The sequence below is a fragment of the Cibotium barometz genome, chromosome 12 (assembly GCF_041138505.1).
Source record: "Cibotium barometz isolate CiBa-2024 chromosome 12, ASM4113850v1, whole genome shotgun sequence".
Taxonomy (NCBI): Eukaryota; Viridiplantae; Streptophyta; class Polypodiopsida; order Cyatheales; family Cibotiaceae; genus Cibotium; species Cibotium barometz.
The window spans coordinates 56856027-56880093 of NC_141057.1; the positions used below are offsets into that span (position 1 = coordinate 56856027).

At 43.4% G+C, this 24067-nt stretch overlaps 1 protein-coding gene across 1 annotated transcript in view; it reads left to right on the forward strand.

Moving 5' to 3' along the window:
• LOC147633624 (uncharacterized) overlaps positions 1-24067 on the forward strand; it is a 53907-nt gene that overhangs the window by 20135 nt on the left and 9705 nt on the right. Inside the window, exons 3-6 of the mRNA XM_086806769.1 lie at positions 10462-10569; positions 10685-10736; positions 10840-10902; positions 11010-11063. Of these exons, the coding sequence (XP_086662895.1) occupies positions 10462-10569; positions 10685-10736; positions 10840-10902; positions 11010-11063 (277 nt within the window). The remainder of the gene's footprint in view (positions 1-10461; positions 10570-10684; positions 10737-10839; positions 10903-11009; positions 11064-24067) is intronic.

Here is a 24067-nt window from a genome sequence, read left to right on the forward strand (position 1 = left end):
ACTTACTTGAGAAAGGATTGATACAACCCAACTCTTCTCCTTATTATTCAACGGTGTTATTGGTGCAAAAGAAGGATGTTATATTCAGAATGTGCGTCGATTATCGTGCCCTTAACAAGGTTACGATAAAGAACAAATTTTCTACTCCACGCGTTGATGACATTCTGGACAAGATGGAAGGTGCATCTTGCTTTAGCTGAATAGATCTCAAGAGCGGCTACCATTAAATACGAGTTGCACCGCAGGATGTATATAAAACTACTTTTCGTATGCAGTTTGGGCTCTATGAGTTCTTGGTAGTGCCGTTTGGACTTACCAACGCACCAACCATGTTTAATCGGACGATGGATAGGATTTTCAGAAAACACAGACAATTTACTGGTACTTGCTTTGATGATATCATTGTGTTTTCCAAAGATGAGGAACAACACTGAGAGCACTTGGCTATTGTGTTCGAAGAGCTTCATAGTCACAAGCTCTACATCAACGGTAAGAAGCTTTCTATCAGAAATCCACTATCTTGGTCACATTGTATCAAGGAAGAGGTACGCATGGATCCGGCCAAATTGCAAGTAATCAAGGATTGACTAGAGTTGCAGACGGTTCATGAATCTGAAGTTTTTTGGGATTATGCTCATATTACCGTTGATTTATTAAGCTTTTTACTGAAATTGCTTCGCCATTACATGATCTCACCAAGAAAAAGGCTGTATTTTAGTGGGGTGATGTACAAAAGGAGGCCTATCGTGGTTTAAAGCAAGCCATCATGTCTGGACTGGTTTTGATTGTGCCAAACTTGCATAAACCGTTCTCCGTTGAATGTGATGCATGTGGAGATTGTATTGGTGCAGTATTAAACTAGGAAGGACATGCTGTAGCATACGAAAGCCGCTAGTTGCAACATGCGGAACTTCATTTGCAGGTTTATGAGAAAGAGCTTTTGGTAGTGATTCATGCTCTCACGATGTGGAAGCATTATTTGTTGGGAGCTGAATTTACTGTTAAGACGGATCATCCAAGTCTTCGATACTTTCTTACGCAAACGAAGTTGTCTGGAAAGCATATGAGATGGGCAAATTTCCTCTCTATGTTTCATTTTCAGATTTTACACTCTCTTGGAAAGAAGAATGTAGTGGTTGATGCACTTTCCGGAAGGCCTCAAGTTTATGCCGTTACCATGGCATATCATCAAGATCTCTCAGATATGCGTGATGCCACAGATGATGATTTTTAGCATATATGGGCTGATTTAGAGTAGGGTGATGCTGGGTATTTTGGAGCTTCATATGTACACCCACATATTATGTCCGCTGGTGTGTGAACTCCCGCCAACTATCTCATCACTTGTGGTAGATATGTGTGCCTATGTGGCATTCTCTACACCACATCTGTCCACTCTCCACTCCTATATATTCAGCCCTTGTACTTCACTCTACTCACCATTGTATTTGCTATCATTTATTGATCGTGTTTGATTACATTGAGTCTCTCTCTCTCTCTCTCTCTCTCTCTCTCTCTCTCTCTCTGCTCATGTACCTAGATCAGTTCTATATTTTTGTTATCTTTCTTTATTACTATTTTGTACCCAAGATGATGCACCTCATGGATATGATGTAACTTTTGGCCTTATGAAGACGTAAATACAACTTTCTCTCTCTCTCTCCACCATGCTTTCCAACATGGTATCAGAGCAGTGCTGGCCGAGTTGAATACACAGGCTATAGGGAGCCAGTTGAGCTACATATAGGCTGTCTAGGGCTGGTCAACAGCTTCTCTTGCTTCTCTATAGGCTGGCTGCACTGATTTACAGCATAATTTTGCAAGATAACAAGGCTTTCTAGGGTTGGAATTGATACAGCTTGTGTCTGGCTTCAACCCTACTCACTGTTTGCAAAACAATTTGGCCAAAGTGCTGTTTTGGGCTTGTTTGGAGTTGTTCATTTGCACAATTGTGTGGATAGCCATGAAATCAAGGAAACAATTGGTTACTGTTTAGCCGTGGTTGGTGACCGGGGGCTTGGTTTCACTGGAAGGCAATTGGTGACTACTTTGGCCCTGGTTGGTGATTGAGGGTTGGCTTTCTTTGAAGAGTAGTTGGTGATTGCTTTGGCCCTGGTTGGTGACCGAGGGTTGGTTTTCTTTGAAGAGTAGTTGGTGATCGCTTTGCCTTGGTTGGTGACTGAGGGTTTGCTTTCTTTATTGAGCAATTGGTGATTGCTTTGCTCTGGTTGGTGACCGAGAGCTCGTATTTCTTTGTTTTTCACAAATTTGGATAAATTTGGTGCTGGCAAAGGAGTGGAACTGTCATATTCGTGACTTTACATGTGTGGAGGAACACCATGGAAGAGTAGGTATAGACCCTGGTGTGTGTTCTAGGCATAGTTTAGTACATGTGGAAGGACTCCATGGAAGGGTTGATACCTTGGTGTTAGTCTTGGCATGTGTTATTGTAGGTGAAAGGGCTCCATGCAGACAACTACTTTTGGCTCACTTCTAGGGCTGGTCGATTGCTGGACAGCAGGCATAGGGGCTGGTTTTTGATGCTCCAAAGGCCCTGAACTCAAGGCAATCAACAAGACACCCTTCTCTACACCTGGGGTGACCTGTCTGGCAAGATTCTGGGCTGAAAACAGGGCTGTGCAGTCCATTTCAGCAGGGTTCTTCACGACAAAATCGAAGGCAAACAGTGCTTATACCTGCATGAGGCCTGTGGCTCTAAGGGTGGAACCTTCGGGTGGCCAGAGTTAAGGTTTTCATGGCTGGTTATTTGGGACAGTTCTATTGCTAGAGGGTGTGATCATGCTCGAGAGTTCATCAATAGTCATCTACGCAATCTGGTCGCATTGACCGCCCGACTATGAGATCCAATACAATCATCTGGGCCATCTGGTCGCAATGACCGCCGAACTATGAAATCCACTACAGTCATCTGTGCCATCTGATTGCAATGACCACCTGACTGTGAAGTCCAAGATATCTGGCATCGTTGCCGTCCAATGGGTCATTTGGCATCGTTGCCTCCCATATACAAATCTCGTTCTGGCATCGTTGTCGTCCAATGGGTCATCTGGCATCGTTGTCGTTCAATGGATCATCTGGAATCGTTGCCACCCAAACTAAAACTTGCTCCTTGGGCTATCGGGCATCGTTGCCACCCAAACTAGAGCATGCCCAAGTAACCATTATATAAGCAGAATAATAATCAATTCAAGTCCAATATAAATATTTATATACAATGAAGAGGGTGGAGGCACAATTCCTCCCTCTTGAATCTGTCTTGCTTGCAAGACGTCCATATGCCTGTACTTCAAATATATCTAAACCAACCACTTCCTCATAAGCTCGTAATATATCTTGATAGTCCTTTAAGTACTTCTCTGGCATCCATTTCACATCCAATAGCGAATAACTCTCAAATTCCAAGAGGAACTTTCCTCGTTTCTTTTTTTCAACTGGCCTTTGGTCCAAGATCCTCCCATAGCTCCCAAATTTCATCGTCTGTAGACAGCCAGCGGCCCAGAGACGCTTATTTATCCACCTGTAGGCGATGCTGCCGAGGAAGCACCAAGAGGAGGGGGGGGGGTGGCGTGAACCCAAAACCTCTTGGTCCTAGGCAAACACCTTCACCACTTGAGCTATCACCTCATTGGCTCCAAGAGGAACTTTCTAACCACATCTTTCCTCTTTTTCTCAAAGAATCTGTTCTGGCTCTTCCACCCCAGGTGGATCCTTTAATTCAGGCTCCTCTGGGAAGTAACCCTGTACATGGTTCTAATAAACTATCAAGGAAGGCATTATGTATCCTCCAATGCTCTTGGAAAGTCCAACTGAAAACATACATGGTTAATCTGCTTGGTAATCTGGAAAAAGAAAAGTCCAAATACTATCATTTCCATTCCCTAACTTTGGCAATCCAAAGATAAAGTCCATAGCAATACTCTCCCATAGAACATTCAATTGATGCAATAATCATGCTTACTTATGTCGATCAGAATTGAACTTCTGACAAAACCAAACATTCTAGAACATATAGCTTAATGTCCTTTTTGCTAGGCTAATAGAAGTAGCTTCTCCCAAACTTGAGTTGTAGTCACTTTTGGCCTCAAAATCCTCTGTCTCACATAAACGGGTTTGCATCACAAGGAAACCCTTTTTGACGACATAAGAAGTCGTAAAATCTTCATTCTGCAATCTGTTCCAAAACATCTTTGAAATCGTTTTTGGTAGCATAAAGATCCTTTACTACAATGAAATCCATATGGTAATCCAGAAGATAACCCATAGAACCACATGGCTCATGGACCTCTGAGATATTACATCAGTTATCTTGTTGTCTTTAACGTCCATAGGCCAGAGCATGACATTCTTCGTTCAAGACTACTCCAATGCGATCTCGTCATGTTCAACCACAAAAAGTTCTAGAATAACCAACACTGGCCCTTTGCTAGCATAAAGTTTCAATGCTTCAAAGGATTCTGTTTAAACTTTGGTCCACAAAGATCCCACAGCTTTCTTTGTCAAAACTTGCAATGGTCTAGCATCCACTGCAATCCACTTGATGATGTCATTCTGGTGATCTTCCGGTCTCTTTGGCTTCTTGCTATGGCAGGTTGGGACAATTTGCAGCCAAGTGTCCCTTCTTTCCACATTGAAAAACACTTCCCTTCTTTGTTCCTGTTCCCTCTTGGTTCTCCAAGCAAGGAATTCTTCGTCTCTGAGAAGTCTGAAAGTCATAGTACTCTTCTGATAACATGGCCGCAGTCTCATGAGTAATGGATAGACAGCCTTGGTTTCCATCTTGAAGTCATGTATTCGCCTCAGAGTTATTCCCTTCATTAGGCCATTGGTCTCCCTCTGCTCTCGACATGGCTCTGTCACCCCAAGAAAGTTTCTTCAAGAGAAATCCTGCTCTGATACCACTGTAAGCCCAATGGGGCGTGCTGTGACAGGCGCTCAACCACATATCCAAGAGATAGAGATATAAAGAGAGAGGGAGAGAGAAATGAAATGATATATTAACGTCTCTAAGAGGCCATAGTGGCCTATGAGGCCAAAACTGAGAGTACATCTGAAGTTGGTGTCTCATCAAAGAGAACAACTAAATGTGACTAAAAGGTACAATAAATTGATTGTCCTACGATTATAAGAACAGAACTATAAGACTCCGAGATGATACTGAGTAGAAAATACTGAAAAATGTATATCAGGTAGATCCATGTATGCTGATCAGTTGAAGTGTTGCCCTCTCCTTAGATCAAGTATCTCCGCCATGGGACTGTCTAGAATGGAGAGGTCGTAGAAGTGAGGTAGGCGCCTCCGATGCTGAGCAATAATGGCTCTGATCTGGCAATGGTGAGGATGCCGTGGTTGGGATCCTAGTGGGCATGGCCGACGAGCACGACATAAGATAACTGCTCTATCAGTGGTGACTCCCTGGGAGCGTGGAGGTGTGTGGGCTGGGTTGCTGGTGCTGGTGCGCCGAAGAAATCTGTCAGGGTGCTCTGTCTAGGTACATCATGGCTCGGCCTCCTGTCTGCCAAGAGGGTCTCTTTGTGTCTCCTGAGCTCAAGTAGAAACAATCCTAGGCATCTCTGATCCTCAAACTCCATGACCCTGCGTAACGGCCCAAAACCCTCTCGGAAGAGGCAGTGATATCTCCCTCGGATCTCATAATAGACTGTACATCGGCAAATGCAGTGTTCCTTTGTCTCTACCTCCTGGTAGCATAGCTGACAAATGCAGTCATCCAAGAGCTGATGCACATATCGCCCTGTCTCAATCCACAGCTGGTGTGATGAGGTCCGGATCTGTCCAATGGCACAACGTATCCCATGTGATAGGTGTACATTCATGTACGCCGGGCAGGTGATAAAATCATCCAGTGAGAGGTGTAGAAAATGGCTCTTGTAATGAGCCATTTTTGTGCCCAAGGGCTCAAGGAGGCTAGTCCATGTCCTCTCTATGTCCACTCTGATGATATCCATCCTGATCACGCGGTTTTGCTCTGAGCAGGTGAGATCCAAAAATGGACAATCCAGACTGTACTGAAAGGGTGGTAGTGCCTCTATCCGCAAACCATGATCTCATCTAAGTATACCAGCAATGAGTATCTCCATCCTCTACCAACTGTATGGATGAGGTCAATGCCAATCGGGAGTACCTCTGCTGAGGGAGCTCCCATAGCTCCCGTAGAGAGAAGGGGTTAGGAAACTTTGCACCGTACACCACACTGAGCGGGCGCTTTCAAGAACTTATTCAGGAACAATCCATGGGCACGTTGGCCAAGATCATTACAACCAATGAATACAAAATCAAACAAATATGTCGGTGTACAAACCAAAGGAGTCGATGTCGAGGCACAAGATCTCTCATGCCGAGCACACCACGGGGATGACCCACAAGAATCTCTCACTGGGCTAGTACCAAATTCAATATCCGAATCCAAGTCCAAGTCCAAGTCCAAGTCCAAGTCCAAGTCCAAGTTCAAATCCAAGTCCAAGTCCAAGTTCAAGTCCACTTCCAAGTTCAAGTCCAAAGTTCAAATCCAAGTCCAAGTTCAAGTTCAAGTCCAAGTCCAAGTTCAAGTCCAATTCCTAGTTCAAGTCCAAGTTCAAATCCAAGTCCAAGTTCAAGTCAAAGTTCAAATCCAGTCCAAGTCCAAGTTCAAGTCCAATTCCAAAATCCAAAGTCTAAATCAACTCCCAAAACTCAAAGATGTCCAAGTGAACTCAATACCCAATCTTCAGGAAAATCCTCAAGAAGCTTCTTGAAAAAGCAAACACCAAGGTGGCAACGTTGGTGGCTATGGGCGGTCGGCGGCTCTACACAAGCGGCAGCGGAACCGAGCGGCTACAGCGGTGCATAGGGGCGACGGCGGCACACGGAGGCAACGGCGATGCACAGGGACAGTGGCAATGGAGCGGCAACGGCAAAGCTGGGCGGCGGCTAGCGGAGCGGCGGCGGCGGTCGGACTGAGCTGAGCGGAGGTGCTGCAAGGAGGTAAAGCTGGTGGTGAGGTAGATGTGAAGATGATGATCTCCGCACTTTATGCACTTTATGCCAAGAGAGTGTCTTTTTATACTTGGGGAGGGCCCCGCTTTTTGCCAAAAAGCTCTAACTAAGCTTTGCTTGTCTTTTGTTTTTTTTATTTTAATAATAATAAAATATAGCTCATCTTTGCCAAAGTTCTTGATTTATGCTTTTCTAGCTTCAGGGTTTTGCTTTTTGGCCCTGGAGCTGCTTTTGGAAAAGCCGCTTTTAGCTTTTTGGTTCGGCTCAGTCTCCTCTTTCCAATGGTGCCCTTGACTCGCGGTCACCTCAATTTGACTTTTTTGCTTTTCCCTGCTTTTGACCAAAACTGGTGCTTTTTCTTGTGCCAACTTTATGAACAATGTTTCCATGCTTTCATCAATCTGTCCATGTGCCTGGGCATGAGTTCCATTAGCTAGGAGGGCCAAATAGTTACATGTAGCAACCTTGGCTTCAATGATTTCTCAAGAAATGCCTTTGAGATCTAATAGTTCATGTGTATGTGTATGTATTTGTCTTCTATACACACACACACCATGCACTCATGCACATTTATGTGAACATAAGCAGATTTGAAGCAAAATAAGGGAAAAAAAATAGGAAAAACAAAAAAAACATGTTCTTTTCCCCCTTCTTAACACTAATGAAACAAGTTGGTTGTTAAAACTCAAACCAAGAAACTTTTAAAAAAAGGCCACACTCTCAGCACAGTGAGTGGAGGCACCAAAACCAAACAAGACAACAATGCTGAAATTTAAATGACGCTGCCAATAGGGCCGAGCCCCCTTGTATTCCAAGGATTCCTCAAGATATAAGCTTCATGGGCATCACATGCCATCCATGCAATAAAAACACTTTGCAAACATGATTTGTCGAAGCCACAATTGACCCCATAGTCCAAAATTTCGCCACATAAGTGTGCACAGACTCACCCTCTTTCTACTTAAGCCAATCCCATTCCTTCTTCACATTCTTAGCAAAGTTTGGCGGCAAAAACTGTGCATGAAACTGCCTCTTAAAATCAGTCCATGAAAGAGCTGCAGTGCCATAAACAATTTGGCCATCCACTTATCACTGGCCGTGTTCTTCAAGTGCATGCCCACATGTCTCAACTTGATCTTCTCTGTTAAGTCTCCATCACAAAAGGCTATCTCAAATTGCCTCACAAATGCAAGAGCCTTTGTAGTATCCATCTTTCCATGGAAATTTTCAAACTTAACATCCTTATCTTCCGATTTGAATTCTTGGGTCTTCTTCCTCTCTCTTACTCCTATAATGAGAAGAGCCTTCATGCTTGTAGTATCCTCATTTCCGAGAACCATGACAAGAATGAGAGGTAGCATCCTCAGACTCCCTAGAGTTTGCATTAGTGGCATGATGGGAAACGTTCTTCACCTCTCCTTTTCCCTGCAAATAAGACAGCCAATTCCTTGGGTTCCTTGTATCCCAACTAGGTAGCTATGGCTTCAAAAACTTCGCCATCTGTAGTGCTCTTTTTCATAGACTGGAACGTGTACACAGAAAAACTTCACCCATACATATCATCATGGCAAAATACATACGCATCTAACAACACATGAACATGCTTTGAAACCACTAAAAAGAGAGATAAAAGTCTGCACAAGAGAGCACTAGGGGCTGAAGTTGGGCCAGCACACACAACCCCGCCACACCCCCCCCTCCCCCCCGAGGTATGTTTATCACCAACAGAGTATTCCTGTACAAGAAAACGGGTGCCCGAGAGTAAGCACTCTGCCGGGTGGCACCAGATACATCCAGAATATGATGAAAACAAGTAAAACATATGCTTGAGACTTTGGTCTCAATCTTCCAGAGAAGGGGTCCATGAATGAACATTTAACAAAGTAACAAGTCTTGAGAGAGCAACTTCCAAATTATGATGACACCATTGGAAAGAGGAGACTAAGTCGAACCAAAAAGCTAAAAGTGGCTTTTCCAAAAAGCAGCTCCAAGGCCAAAAAGCAAAGCCCTGAAGCTAGAAAAGCATAAATCAAGAACTTTGGCAAAGATGAGAAATATTTTATTATTATTAAAATAAAAAAACAAAAGACAAAAGCAAAGCAAAATCAAAGCTTGGTTAGAGCTTTTTGGCAAAAAGTGAGGGCCTCCCCAAGTATAAAAAGAAACTCTCTCTTGGCATCAAGTGCATAAAGTGTGGAGATCATCATCTTCATCATCTACCTCACCACCGGCTTCACCACCTTGCGCCACCTCCGCTTATCTCAGCTTGACCGTCGTCGCCGCTCAGCACTATTGCCGCCTGTGCAGCACCGCCGCTGCCTGATTTCACCACGGCCTCTATGTGCTGGTTCCGCCGTCGGCGCCGGCCGCCCATAGCCACCAGCGCTGCCACCTTGGTGTTTGCTTTTTCGAGAAGCTTCTTGAGGATTTTCCTGAACATTGGGTATTCAGTTCACTTGGACATCTTTGAGGTTTGGGAGTTGATTCAGACTTTGGATTTTGGAATTGCACTTGAACTTGGACTTGGACTTGGATTTGAACTTGGACTTAAACTTGGAATTGGACTTGAACTTGGATGTGGACTTGGACTTGGACTTGGACTTGAACTTGGACTTGGATTTGGATTTGGATATTGGATCTGGTAGTAGCCAAGTGAGAGATTCTTGTGGGTCATCCCTGTGGTGTGCTTGGCATCAGAGATCTTGTGCCTCGACATCGACCACTGACATACTTGTTTGATTTTGTATTCATTGGTTGTATTGATCCTGGCCAGCGTGCTCGTGGATTGTTCTTGAATAAATTCTTGAAAGGGGGTGGGGCCTGTTCCCCGCTCAATGTGGTGTACTGTGCAAAGTTTCTTAACCCCTTCTCTCTCTCCGTCTCTCTCTATATCTCTATCTCTTGGATACGTGGTTAAGTCTTGTCACAGCACGCCTGACTGGGCTTACACTACACCCAATGAATTATTTTAGTGTAAAAAAAAAAAAAAACGTTTCCAGCAGATGGTTTGAATATGAGGTTTTGTTCTCAGAGTGTGCTTCAGGCAAGGGATATTGTTTTGGACAAACATAGTGCCCACATCTGTGTGCAGTGAAGATTTCAATGCACACGTGTAACTTCCTGTCCGCCCGCATGTAACCTAGTGGTAAAGGGATTGGACTCACTGGGCAGGAACTTTGTTTGTATGTAACTTACCAGCCTACATGTGCTGGATGCCTATAACCCAATATATAACTCAATATATAATATATTTCTCTCAAAGAAGAAAATGGCAACATCTAACTGTATGTTGCTAAGTGTAGATTCTAAAAGCTTTATCCGAGCAAAAATTCCCTTTAAAGGATCAATTTTTTAAATTAAGAATTTTCCTTTTTTGAAAGAAAGTCTGAGTAGAAATTTAAGATGTCAAAATCATATTTCAAGTCACTTGAGAATTATATGCCTGTGTAGATTGAGCAGAGCAGATGGAGCTGTGATATTCGAATCACTAGCATATGGTGATGTCAGTACAACTGCATATCTAACCATACATAACATGTGTTGTTCTCTTATCGATAGGTGAGTTTTTTGGTCTCTTCTTTCTTTGAAAGATATCACAGCCAATTCACATCTTCCAATTTGCAATTGCTGACGTGTGGCGGTCTATTTAAGCCTTTCTTTTGATGCCTGGCAGGTTCGGGACAGATGAGCAACGAACCCAATGGTTGCCAAGGCTCACAACGATGGTAGACTTACATATTATCATCCTCATGTATCCCTTCTTCTTTTCAATGTCCAGAATTGCAATGGTTCAAAGGTAAAAGCTTTTAACTTGTCTTGTGCTTGCAGGAGCTGCTTTCTTCGTACTGCTTGACTGAACCCGGAAGTGGGAGTGATGCAGCTTCTTTGCAGGTGCTATGAGCGGAAAGATACAATGAGGATTTGTCAATTTCTAATCTATTGAGCTGTTATAGATTTCACTCATCTTTTCTCAAATGCTAAGCCTGATGTGATTTCAGACTACTGCACGACAGAAACACGGAAGCACAGATTATGTACTAAACGGAAGTAAGGTAAGAATTCTGAAGGCCTGGGGCTACATCAATAGACTTCTTCTTTTTGGTGAATGCCCAAGCAAGTGATTGCTTTTCACGTATCAAATTGGAGTCTGGACCTCCCTTCTTGGAAGGTTGTGGCAATTTGCAATCCTTGGTATGGTGACCATAATGATTGCACCTAGAGCATAGGTTATTCACCCATGCTTTTGTGACTACCTTTTTAGTTTCATGGCCCATGCACTTGATCTATCTGTTCCACTTATTATTTTTCCTTGAAACATTTGTTGGCAATAATGATAGATTACCCTTATGTATCTTGGATCCAGTAGTATTAGATCACCTGGTATGTTCTTTTGGACCTCAAGTCTATGATGAAACACCAAGCACCATCCCCCTCCAGCATGTTGGGAACATTGGAAACCACTCCCTTACATCAATGACATACATTCCAAAGAGTCGTGTGGATGTGATTGCCCTTGCTTTCTTGTAGTGCATTACTTGGGGTTGCACTGAGGCAATTAATTAACCAAGCAAAAAAAAGTGAGCGAGACAAGGAACCCAACAATCTACCATTTAAAACTAAATTGAAAAACGCCAAGATTTTATAGTGCCTTTAAAGTAATTTTCTATATCAAATTTAAAATCGAGAAGTGCCAAGATTGTATAGTGGCTTAAAAGTAATTTTCTATATCAAATTTAAAAATCGAGCAATGCCAAGATTGTGTAGTGCCTTTAAAGTAAATTTCTAGATCAAATTGTAAGCATAATTGCAAGGTTATAGTGACTGAAGTAACAATCTTTCCCAACATCAATGAATTAGAATAATTAACTTGTCACTACTAGATTACAACATAGCACACAAGTAGCATACAGTCACTTTGTCTGTGCCTTTTTGTTACATATATGTAGCATGATATACGTTCTACTCTTCATCATATGTTGTCTCTTGACATTGCTTTGGCCTTTTTTTTTTCATATAACAAGACAAGGAGCTATATCCAAAAGTGAATATGACACAATAGTTCTCATCATCATCCTCAGGAACTGTTTAAAGGGCATCAATGTCCACATGTCCTCTATGTGTGTGTGTGTGTGTGTGAGAGAGAGAGAGAGAGAGAGAGAGAGAGAGAGAGATTGCTCATACTGTGTACTGTCCTTCAGTTTCTACGCTTGAGAGTTTTCTAGATAATGCGAGGTGGTTCCTTTCCTTGTGTCACCTAATACAAGTCAATCCCTAGGGGGATCTAGCCAATAGAGGATAAGTAACACTTCCTCCCCCCCAAAAAAATTATGTTCTCAGAAACAAAATCAAGGAATCGTTTCTACGAATTAGTTACCTTCTCCCACGTTGACTTTTCTTTTGATCTATCCTTTCATTTTGTCGAATATTCCAAATACTTAGTATGTCGAGTACGTCTTCACCTTTTATCGAGAATTGCTTCAAGTTCATATGGAAGGCTAGGCATCTCTATAAATTCAACAAGGGTTTCTTTATCTACCAGATTAATCTCATTGCCCAGTTTTCTCCTTTAGTGACTCACATGAAACATCCATTTGGTAGTTTCTACTTGTAAGCAACTTCACCTATTCTACTAAGTATTGGGAATAGAGATAGCTTAGCACATCTTCCAGTCTTTAGACTTTTGGAAGAATTAGGTACTTACCCTCTCTCATTCAGTTCAGTAAACTTTACCTTTCTTTGTTGAGAATTCACATACCTTCTTGCTGTATCTTGAGCTTGTTTATGATATCTTGAGCAAGCTTAACCATGTAGTTCATGTCTTCAAGAAAGTCTTTAGCTGCCTTTACGTACTGCTAGACCTCTAGGCTGAAATCCATATATAATCATAAATGAACTAAAGCTTGTACTTGAATGTTTAGCTTGCAATATCCAAAATGGGTAAGTATTCTTCCCAATTGGTTTGCTTGTTATTTACATATGCTCGGAGATTATTCTCAATGATGTAATTTACCCTTGTTAGTTTGACCATTCATCTGAGGATGTTGAGTTTGTTGGGTTTAGGGTTAGATTTAGGTTTTTAGCAATGAAGCATGGAATGCACAGTGAACAAAGAGACCTTTAAAGGTCACGCACACACCATAAGGGTGTGTTTACACACCATAAGGGTGGACACCCTGGTGTCATAATAACTAGCCTAATCGGAATCACTGAAAGCATGCAATTGCCCAAAAAAAAAGCAATTCCCATTAGTGGACACCCTGGTGTCATAATAACTAGTCCAATCAGAATGATTGATAGCATGTAGCTGAATATCACGTCCCCTTAGCATAAATGTGTGGGAGAGAGAATAATTAGGGTTTAGAGATTCATGTGGGAGACATACACAGAGAGAACAAGGGAGAGAGAGAGAGAGTTGTGGGGATAAGTCAACTCATGATAGCATGAGTGTGTGACTCCCCTATCACACATGTATATTGCACTAGTACACATAGTGCACTTAGTACATTAAAAGTACTAAGTGTACTATGTACTATAACTTATGGGCTTGTACACACTATAAGGGTGGGCATAGTGCCTTTACCCCAACAACCTCCCACTTAAAGGCAAAGTGCCCTTAAGTAAAGGAAAAGAAAAATCAGCATGTACATGATAATATACAAGGCCATATCAAGGCTGAAAATGGCCTCATCCAATGCCCATCAAGTGTCTGCAATGAGCAAACCGCTCCGGAGGCAAACTCTTTGTCAACAGATCAGCCGGGTTGTCATCCGTATGAATCTTAACAAGCTGAATTTGCTTGTTCTCTATCACCTCTCTGATGAAGTGATACTTCACATCCACATGCTTCGCCTTTGCATGAAAGACAGGGTTCTTTGCCAACTGGATGGCACTCTGACTGTCACAATGCAACAATGGAATATCCCCTGTATAGCCCAAATCAACCACTAACCGAGATAGCCATAATGCCTCCTTGCAAGCCTCTGTGGCTGCAATATACTCGGCCTCTGTAGTAGATAAGGCTGTGCACTTCTGCATCCTGGATATCCATGACACAGCACCTCCTGTGAATGTAAACACATAACCGGTAGTAGACTTCCGGTTATCTGGATGACCGGCATAATCCGAATCCGTGTAACCATGCACTAATGCATCCTGTTTGCCAAAGCAAATGCACATATCCTGTGTGCCCTTCAGGTATCTCATGACACCTTTCACTGCTTCCCAATGCTTCTTGCCAGGGTTGGCCATGTATCTAGAAACCACTCCCACTGCAAATGCAATGTCCGGCCTAGTAGCAACCATGGCATACATGAGACTGCCACAAGCTGAAGCATACGGAATCTTGGCCATATCAGCCCTGTCTCTATCTGACTGTGGGCTGTCCATAGCACTGAGTTTCACATATGGAGGCAAAGGAGTACTAGTCTTCTTCCCCCCGTCCATATTGAACCTCTGCAAGACTTTGCCAATGTATTCCTTCTGAGACAAATACAACACATACTGATTTCTGTCCCGAAGTATCCGCATACCCAAGATGTGATTTGCATCACCCAAATCCTTCATATCAAAGGTTTGATGCAGCCTCTGCTTCAAGGTATCCATCTCCTTACGAGATTTCCCGGCAATCAACATATCATCAACATACAAGATGAGGATCAATAGACTGCCATCCAAAGCTTTCTTGGTGTATAAGCAGTGGTCTATGTCACTTCTCCTGAATTTCTGGGATTTCATGAATGTATCAAATTTATGATACCATTCCCTTGGTGCTTGTTTGAGCCCATAAAGACTCTTTTTCAGCTTGCATACAAGCTTCTCCTTTCCACTCACTGCATAACCCTCTGGCTGCTGCATATATATCTCCTCATGGAGATCACCGTGAAGAAAAGCAGTCTTCACATCCATCTGAATCAAGTCCAGATCATCATGAGCAACCAAAGCCAATACAGCTCTAAGTGTGGTCATTTTGACCACTGGAGAGAAGATCTCATCAAAGTCCACACCATATTCCTGCTTGAAGCCCTTAGCCACTAACCTGGCTTTGTATCTTGGCTTTGCATCTGGTGCAACTTTGAGCCTGTAAACCCATTTGCATGGCAAAACCTTCTTGCCTGCAGGCAAATGCACCAACTTCCAAGTTCCATTTTTATGTAGAGAATCCATCTCTGACTTCATGGCACGCTCCCAAAGAGCCTTGTCTGCCCTCTGTAAAGCCTCCTTATAACATGAGGGCTCCCCACAGTCAGTGAGCATCAAGTAGTCAACCCCTGGAACAAACCTGTCAGGGGCTCTGGAGGGTCTTGTGGACCTCCGTACCCAATGACCATCATTTGCAGGTTGCTGTCCAGCCTGCATATCACCCATTGGTGGCTCCTGTTCCATGCCATAAGGCTGAAAAATCATGCCCGGTGTCTCCTCTAACTGTGGTATATCCATAGGGATATCTTCTGCCATCTCTGGCTGTCCATTTGGACCATTTTCAGCACCATTTAAGGGCTGGTTTTGCTGCTGTAATGGCTGATTTACAGCCCTTGGTTGTTGTCCATGATGTCCATCATCATCAAAGATGACTCTGCCAGGCTCCTGTTGCCTTGCAGGCTCCTTATACATGCATGTTTCATCAAAAATGACATCATTGCTGCGTATAATCTTTCTATTCACGGGATCCCAAAGTCTATATCCCATTTCACCTCTGTCACCATATCCTAGGAATTTGCATTTGTGAGACTTAGGATCAAGTTTGGTGCGCATTTCCCTGCGTATGTGCACGTACGCAACGCAACCAAACACTCTCAAGTGCTTGTATGACGGAGGCTTCCCTGTCCATACCTCTTCTGGCACTTTCCCACCAAGCCTCGTGTTAGGTGACCTGTTTATAAGGTGAACGGCTGTCATAACAGCTTCAGCCCAAAAACCATGAGGTAACGCAGCATGTGACAACATAGAACGGACCTTTTCCTGAATGGTCCTGTTCATCCTCTGGAGGATCATAAGGAGTAGAGAACTCCCTCTTGATGCCTTTAGCATCACAAAAGTCCTGAAACTGTTTGGACATATAGTCTCCACCATTGTCGGAACGCAAAGCCTTCAGTGTTTTGCCAGTTTGATTCTCAACAAGAGCAACAAACTTCTGAAACACTGAGAATGTATCACTCTTCAAACGAAGAGGATAAACCCACACCTTACGTGTGGCATCATCAATAAAAGACACAAAGTATTTTGCCCCTCCCAAAGAAAGCTGAGGCATTTCACATACATCTGTATGCACAAGCTCTAACTGAGCATCTTTCTGTCCAAGAGCTTTCTTGTGGGGGCACTGTAGTTGCCTACCATATATACAATGCTCACAAAACTGAAAACTTGAAAACTTTAGAGAAGGCAAGTAACCCAAACGAGACAATTGCTCCATTCCTTTGACACTCATGTGTCCCAACCGGCTATGCCACATAGAGATTTCCGGCAGCTCGGTTGCATTTACATTAGCATGGTGACAAACACCTGCATGCATGAAATAAAGAGTGTCCACCTTAGAGCCTTTGGCAACAACCAGTGAGCCCTTACTAATTTTCCACTTTCCACTACCAAATGTGGTAACATAATCAGCATCATCAAGCTGTCCAGTAGAAAGCAGATTCTTCTTGATCTCAGGCACATGCCTGACATCATGGAGCATAAGCTGTGAGCCATCTGAAAACACAAGCCTCACATCACCTCTGCCAAGAATCTTGCATGCATGGTTATCACCCAAATAAACTACTCCTTCATTGCCAGCAATATACCTGACAAACAAGTCTGTGCAACCTGTGACATGAAAGGAGGCACCTGAATCAATGATCCATGAGTGCATACCATGGCCACCTGTAAGAAGTGAATGGGCATCAAGTGAAGACGTGAATAGGACCTCATCCTCCCTGTCACCTGCATGTGACACATTGATTTCTTCAATCTTGACTCCACTTTTGCCCTTTGGCTTTACATCTTTGGCTTCATCTTTTTCTTTGTCTTTGCCTTTTCCCTTTTCCTTTTGATCATTTTTCCATTTGTAGCATTGCTTTTTAATGTGTCCCTTCTTGCCACAATAATGGCATTCCAAATCCTTTTTGGAGCGAGACTTGCTCCTTCCCCGTTCTTGGCTTTTACCCCTTTGCTGGGATCTCCCCCGTGCATTCATTGCATTGGACTTTCCAACAGAGTTGTTCTTCCTGTTCATCTCTTCTTGAAGAAGAGCACCCTCAACATCTGCATATGACAGCATAGCATGCGAATTGCTAGTGGCTGTCCTGAATGTGTCCCAACTCTTTGGCAAAGTGCATAACAGAAAAGTGGCTTTGAACTCATCGTCCATTGCCAACTTTTGATTAATGACCTGGCTGACAATACCATTAAACTCATTTAGATGGGCTGTCATAGACGCCCCTTCCTTCATCTGAAGACCTTTGAGTTTCTTCAACCAATACACTTTGCTTGAGGCACTTTGTTGGGCATACAAGTCCTGCAATCTCTGCCACATTCCCCAAGCTGTCTTCTCTTCACGAATGCTGAAAAGTAAAGAGTCTGACACAGATAACATGATAGTAGATCTTGCCAGCTCATCCATATCTTCCCACTCTTCAGCAGTAAGAAAAGCGGGCATCACACCCCTTTCTTTGATAGGCTTGTGCTGCTTCTTCTGGAGCAACACATTGTAGCACTGGGTTTGCCAAATATCATAGTTATGTGAGCCTTCAAGCTTCTTGATGTGAAGCAATGAAGAGCTCTCACCTGTGGTTGCCATAGCAATATGCAACCTGTCAATGCCTGACTCGCTGCAAAATGTGCAAACACTGCACCAAAAGCACACAAAGTGCTCACAGTTGTTCTCCCAAGCTTTATCTCCCACTGCGGAAGCACAAATGCAACTTGTTCTCCCACTGTTTGTGATGAAATCACCAAAATCTGGTTGCTGCAGATTTTGGACAGCACCTTAAATGTGCTCTGTTGCCCTTCCAAAGTACTGTACAGCAGTACCAAGTGCTCACCAATGATGTACCAAACCTGTACCGGCAAGTACAGCAGCTGAAATTGAACTTTTTGGTCACTCAAAACAGTGTACAGCCATGCCAAAACTTGCACAAAGCTGTGCCAAATCTGTACCAGCAGGTACAATAGCAATAAATGCTCTCCTGGCTGTCCAAATGAGTGAAAATCAGACTTTTACAGTCCCGTACACTGCATACAACAGTTCCGAACAGAAATTGAGCAAAAGCCCCTTGACTGCAAGCTGATTTTTGAGGATTCAAGGCATAAATGTCTTGCCTGCTGCTTTGCCAAGCTCAACAAGCATACAATCTTGAAAAGCCCCTTGATTTAAGATCAATTGCTGATCATACATGGTACATTGACGCACATGAAGGCATCCAGAGTGTTCACGATGCTTCCCCCAGGCCACATATACATCAAATACATGAAACCCCCTTGATTTACAGGCACATTGAGTGCTTGTAAGGCATCAACACATTATCCACAGCATCAAATGCGATTGCCTGCATGCAAATCAACCAAATTGGCACAAAAGCCCCTTGATTTGCACTGCAATTTGCTGCAATTTTGCCCAAATGTGCGATTTCTCACATCATACAGCATGTATGAGTGCTTAATTGCACAATTACATCAAAAGCCCCAAATTTCGACATCCAATTTCTTGCAAATTGATCCTGATTGTGACCAATTTCCTGCAAATTGATCCTGATTGTGACCAATGTCACCCAATTTTGCCAATTTTGCTCAAAATTGAGCAATTCGACACCTGTACCTGCTCAATTGATGATTGTACCTGCTCAATTGCAAGTCCCAAAAAAAAATTAAAGCAAGATACCTTGTAATTTCCTGAATTTCTCTGATCTGCAGGCTGAATTTTAGTTGTTGCAGGAGAAAAGGGGGGGGGGCACTTCTTGTTGATGTTGATGCTGTTGCTCCTGCTTGTTGCTGTGGATTCGAGAAGCAATAAGGGCAACGGCTTCTGCACAACTGAGGCGGAGACCTCTAGCAAGGTGTTGGCTGATTGCACGTTCGCATATACGCCTGCTGTTGTATGGACGTAGATGCACGTTCGCTTGATTGTTGCCTTCGCATATACGCCTAGTTGTTGGCTACGCGGCCAGTTGTGCGCGCTAGCCTCCTCGCTACCTCAGCCACGCTACGGGTTCGCTACAAGCTTGCCTTCGCGCTATGTTCGTGCTGTTGACGCCCGCTGACGACTTCGTCTAGTAGCCTTCGCCTGATGGTTCGCTCGCAACACTCCAACGCCTGTTCGCCTAGCTTCGCCTAGCGCCACTCGCCTAGGTGGCCAGCGTTTTTGCACGCCTCACCACGTCCAAAATCAGTAGCGCTACTAGGTGTTGTTGACGGGCACCCGCCTGGGTATGCGCCTGAATGCCTGGGTATGCGCCTGATTGGCTGGGCAAACCTCCCTCTAGCGCCACTGGACAGATGCTGGTCACCGTGCTTTCTTCAACGAGTTGAAGCTTCTGGATTGGCTTGCACTGAACAAGGCTCTGATACCAGTTGTGTGGGAGAGAGAATAATTAGGGTTTAGAGATTCATGTGGGAGACATACACAGAGAGAACAAGGGAGAGAGAGAGAGAGTTGTGGGGATAAGTCAACTCATGATAGCATGAGTGTGTGACTCCCCTATCACACATGTATATTGCACTAGTACACATAGTGCACTTAGTACATTAAAAGTACTAAGTGTACTATGTACTATAACTTATGGGCTTGTACACACTATAAGGGTGGGCATAATGCCTTTACCCCAACAATAAAGCAATTTAAGGGATTGGGTGTGTGTTAAGGAGCGGAAAACACACTTAACAGCCTACCAATGCTTAGTATGGGGGCTGTGCATAAATCTGCTCAACTGTGACATTCCATACTGAATGTTTGGTCTTGTATTGCATAGATAAATCAAGCACCCAACAACGTGGCTATAGATCATGACATCAAATGGCTCTCCTGGATCCTAGAGGCTGAGCTTAGCACCCGTCTCAATAGGCGTTGCAACAAGCTTGCAGTCTTCAAGATTGAACCTCTTTAGCAACCCCATAATGTGCTTGGATTGCAACAAAACAATGCCATCATCACGCGGAAAAAACTGAATGCTTAAGTAATAATGCAACGGACTAAATTTGTCATCTCAAACAAGGTATGTAAGTCAGCTTTGAAAGGTGAAATCTGATCATCATTAGGGCATTTGAGAAACATGTCATCTACATATGAGTATCATCAAATCCTCTTCATCCTTCCAAACATAGAGCGCACTCTTAGTCAAACTATTTTGAAACTTGTGAGTAATCAAGTATGCTAATATCTTCTCATATCAAGCTCTAGGAGCTTGCTTGAGGCCATAGAGTGCCTTTCTCAATCTGCATACGTTGTGTTCTTGACCAGGTATCACAAAACCAATGGGCTGCGAGACATATACTTCCTCATGCAAATCCCCATTAAGAAAAGCGGTTTTGATGTCCAACTGATGCACTTTCCATCCTGAATGAGCTGCCAATGCAATAATGCATTTGATGGTAGTCATGTGTGAAGTGGGAGCAACGGTCTCATTGGAATCAGTGCCCTTCTACTGAGCATAACCCTTTGCACAAGTCCTGCTTTGTACCTATCAATGGTACCATCATTCTTTTGAGTTTGAAAACCCACTTTGTGCCAGTAGCCTTCTTGCCATAGGGTATAAGTCAACCGAATCCCAATTGTCATTATGCTATATGGAATCAAATTCTTCTGCATGGCACTCATCCAATGCTGATTTTCTTGTGCATCGTCATAGGATACAGGCTCCTCATCATCGCACAATGCACTAATACAGGCATAATTTACATAGTTATTGGAAGCATTTTAACAAGCAAATCTAGTCCTCCAAGAGAGTGGAGCTGTGACTCGGGTGTTCTGCAAAGTTTGCAACAGCTATCTGGGGACAGCCCTTGCTTTTCTATATGGCTGTCCTTTCATCTCTAACTACATCCTCAACAGTTGTCGGATCAACTGTTGAATTTCAACTTGCATATCCGGCTGATTATAATGCTGTAATGGCTGATTTACAAACCTATCCCGAGGCACAAGATCCTTAGATGGCGGTTCTGAAAGTGAGATGGGAAGCAAGTCTTCAAACATATAATGTGAGCCTACATCTGAGTTTTTTCTGCACTCTTACCATGGGCTGAATTAAATTTTCCACAAACACAATGTTTGTACTGATGAAAATCTTCCGTGTAACGGGATGGTAGAAAAGGTAGTCCTTGCATTCCTTGTTGTATCCCACAAATATGCATTTTATAGCCTTGTCATCAAGCTTGGTACGGTGTTGCTCAGGCAAAGCCAAACACCCAAATACCCGTATATGATCGACTTTGGGCTTCCTTTCAAACCAAGCCTCAGAAGGCGTGATTGTCTTCAATGCCCTAGTTGGACTTCTGTTAAGCACATATGTAGCACATGCAATAGCTTCCATTGAGAACTTGTGTGGCAACTTCGACACTGGGTCGTATTGTTTGGCCGTAACGTGTCGTCGTTTATATTGCAATTTGTATGTGTATGTATTCTATGTTGTTTGTCTAATGCACATTATTTATTCTCAGTCTTCGTCTGAGTCTCCATCTCCTCTCTTCATAGTCTACATTGTCTATTCTCTCTCCCTCTCCCTCTCTTGCTTTGCTTGCTTTGAAAATATGGTTTTTCATATAAATTAGTTCCTGCAAGGTGGTGGAGTTGGTGGCATCTCCTATCTTTGGTAGATGCCCATCGGGGTGAAAGTGTAGTGCCTTCAATGCCGGTGTGTGCACCTCTCATGTATCCGTTGGTGGTGTGCTTTCATTTCTGGATGGTCCACCGAATGCTCTGGATGGTCTAATTTCTATAATGCTTATATTGGTGTTATACCGATACTGTAATTTTTTAGAAAAAGGCATTTTTCTTATCCAATCATGAATCACAATCACTGTTAGATAAGAAGAACTCATGGTCAAGGATATGATTCCTCTTTTTGTATATATCATGTATATTATAAACATACCTGTGGTAGTTTTGGATATTAAATGTAATATCTTTCCATGCTCTTAAATGTTATGAGATCTTTATCTTCTTAATATGCTATTAATGATGTGTAGTGAAATTTAATTAAAAAATTTTGGGGTAGAATTTGGGAGATTAATCTCTCCCATTCTGCCTTTTTTTTTGGTGATTTTTGTTTGTTTTGCAATTATAAACGTGGTTGTAACTTGTAACGTGTTTATAAGCGTCTCTATGAACATGGTTGAAATGCGACCCCAATTGCTAACCCATAATCGCATTACTAACCGCGTTTATAACCGCATGTTTTTTTAAATCCAACGGAACGGTCCAGCAAGGACGTCCAGGCCTGGAATGATCTAGTGTGGCACCCTAGGATGATCCAGCTGGAACAGTTATGAGTGTGGGATGTTTGCTATGCGTGGTGGTTAGAAGTCGTGTTGCTGTGCAGAGAGTGGGACATAACAATTACGAGAGAGAGAGAGAGAGAGAGAGAGAGTTGAGCTATGGCGACTGTAAACATGATGAAACTCAAGAGAGCATATGTCAATGAGATACTTGATTGATTGTCATCTTACACCAAGTACATGCCTTTTTGTAGGTTTACAACCTTACCTTTTGACCCAAACAAATCACACTCACAAACACACACGACACGTCACACTTATCGATATAAGGGTGTGTTCACACCTAAGCAGGTGTTCACACACGCATACACATGAATAAGTTTACACATACACACAAAAACCTTTTAGGGGCTTTTCACACACATTAGCCTCCGAATCTTGTCATGTGATTCAAAATTTTTAAAATTTTTAAATCTTTAGAGCTGCTTATGGTCACCCATGCGCTACACCATCCCTAAGGCACCCCTAACACATGATCTCCCTTTGCTGGTGCCTCACATGGACCCTAAACCACTTGTGCACACTATAGGTGCACCCACAACAAAACCCCCTCTTCTGTGTTTCCTCTGCCACCATGGACCCCATAGAGTGGCTGAATGCCCTCAAAAGAAATGCCTACTAGTGACACCACAATGTCATGGCTGTGGAATCGACCATTACTTCAAAGATTGCCCTTTGCAATCTTCAACGTGTTGAGCGTTCAACATGGGAAGATTTCGATTGTCCCATTGAATGTCATCACATGGTTGCAGGCCAAGCTAAAGAAGGCCACATCCTAAAAGAAACAACGCTCTAAGCACATTGGCCATAAAGAAGATCGGGTTAGCATCCATAGTGGCTCAACAAAAACCACATCCTCCTCCTCCAGGAGTGATGATCGTGCCCGAAATGCCACTCCCCCATGCAGCCCCCCAAAAACTCACCAAACGGAACAAATGGCTGGCCACATATCCCAATGCCATCCTTGAGAAGCAACGTCTTCAGGAGGCTCAAGCACTCGTGTAGAGCAATACTAGGCTCAACTTGAACCGCCACCCGTTTCTGTAACCTTTGACCCAGTGCTTGAGTGTGTGCCATCCCCCATTGAACCTGAACTTCCACACCAGATAAGGCAGGAGCCCCCACTTACGCTCAAGGCCAAGGAAGATCCATTCGCTAACATGATGTTCACAAAAGAAGATTTTTCCCCACATGTGCCTCCTAACCCTCCAGTGCCTATTCCACAGAGACGGCCAAACCCAAATCCCACACGTTCACATCAAACAACTCGATGAGAACAGTGACACAAAGTCAGACCAAGACTCATGTGCTACCTACACAAGATTTGCTAAGGTCGTTTACCCTCCTACGACACCCAAATCTCAACCTCCACCCATGTTAAATAAGGACCAAATTGAACTTCCATGTACTATTGCTGGTCCACCTTATGATCAAGGCTCCACACCTCAGGAAGCTCCTACTCATTAGCACGACCTGGCCGGCCTCTCCGCCTTTCTTTCCTCCCAAATCCAAATGCCCATAGCTCCTGGCGCTGTGCAGCCCTCCACTCCAGCTGTTGTGTCACCCACTTCCCACCATCGCACCTGCGCTACTA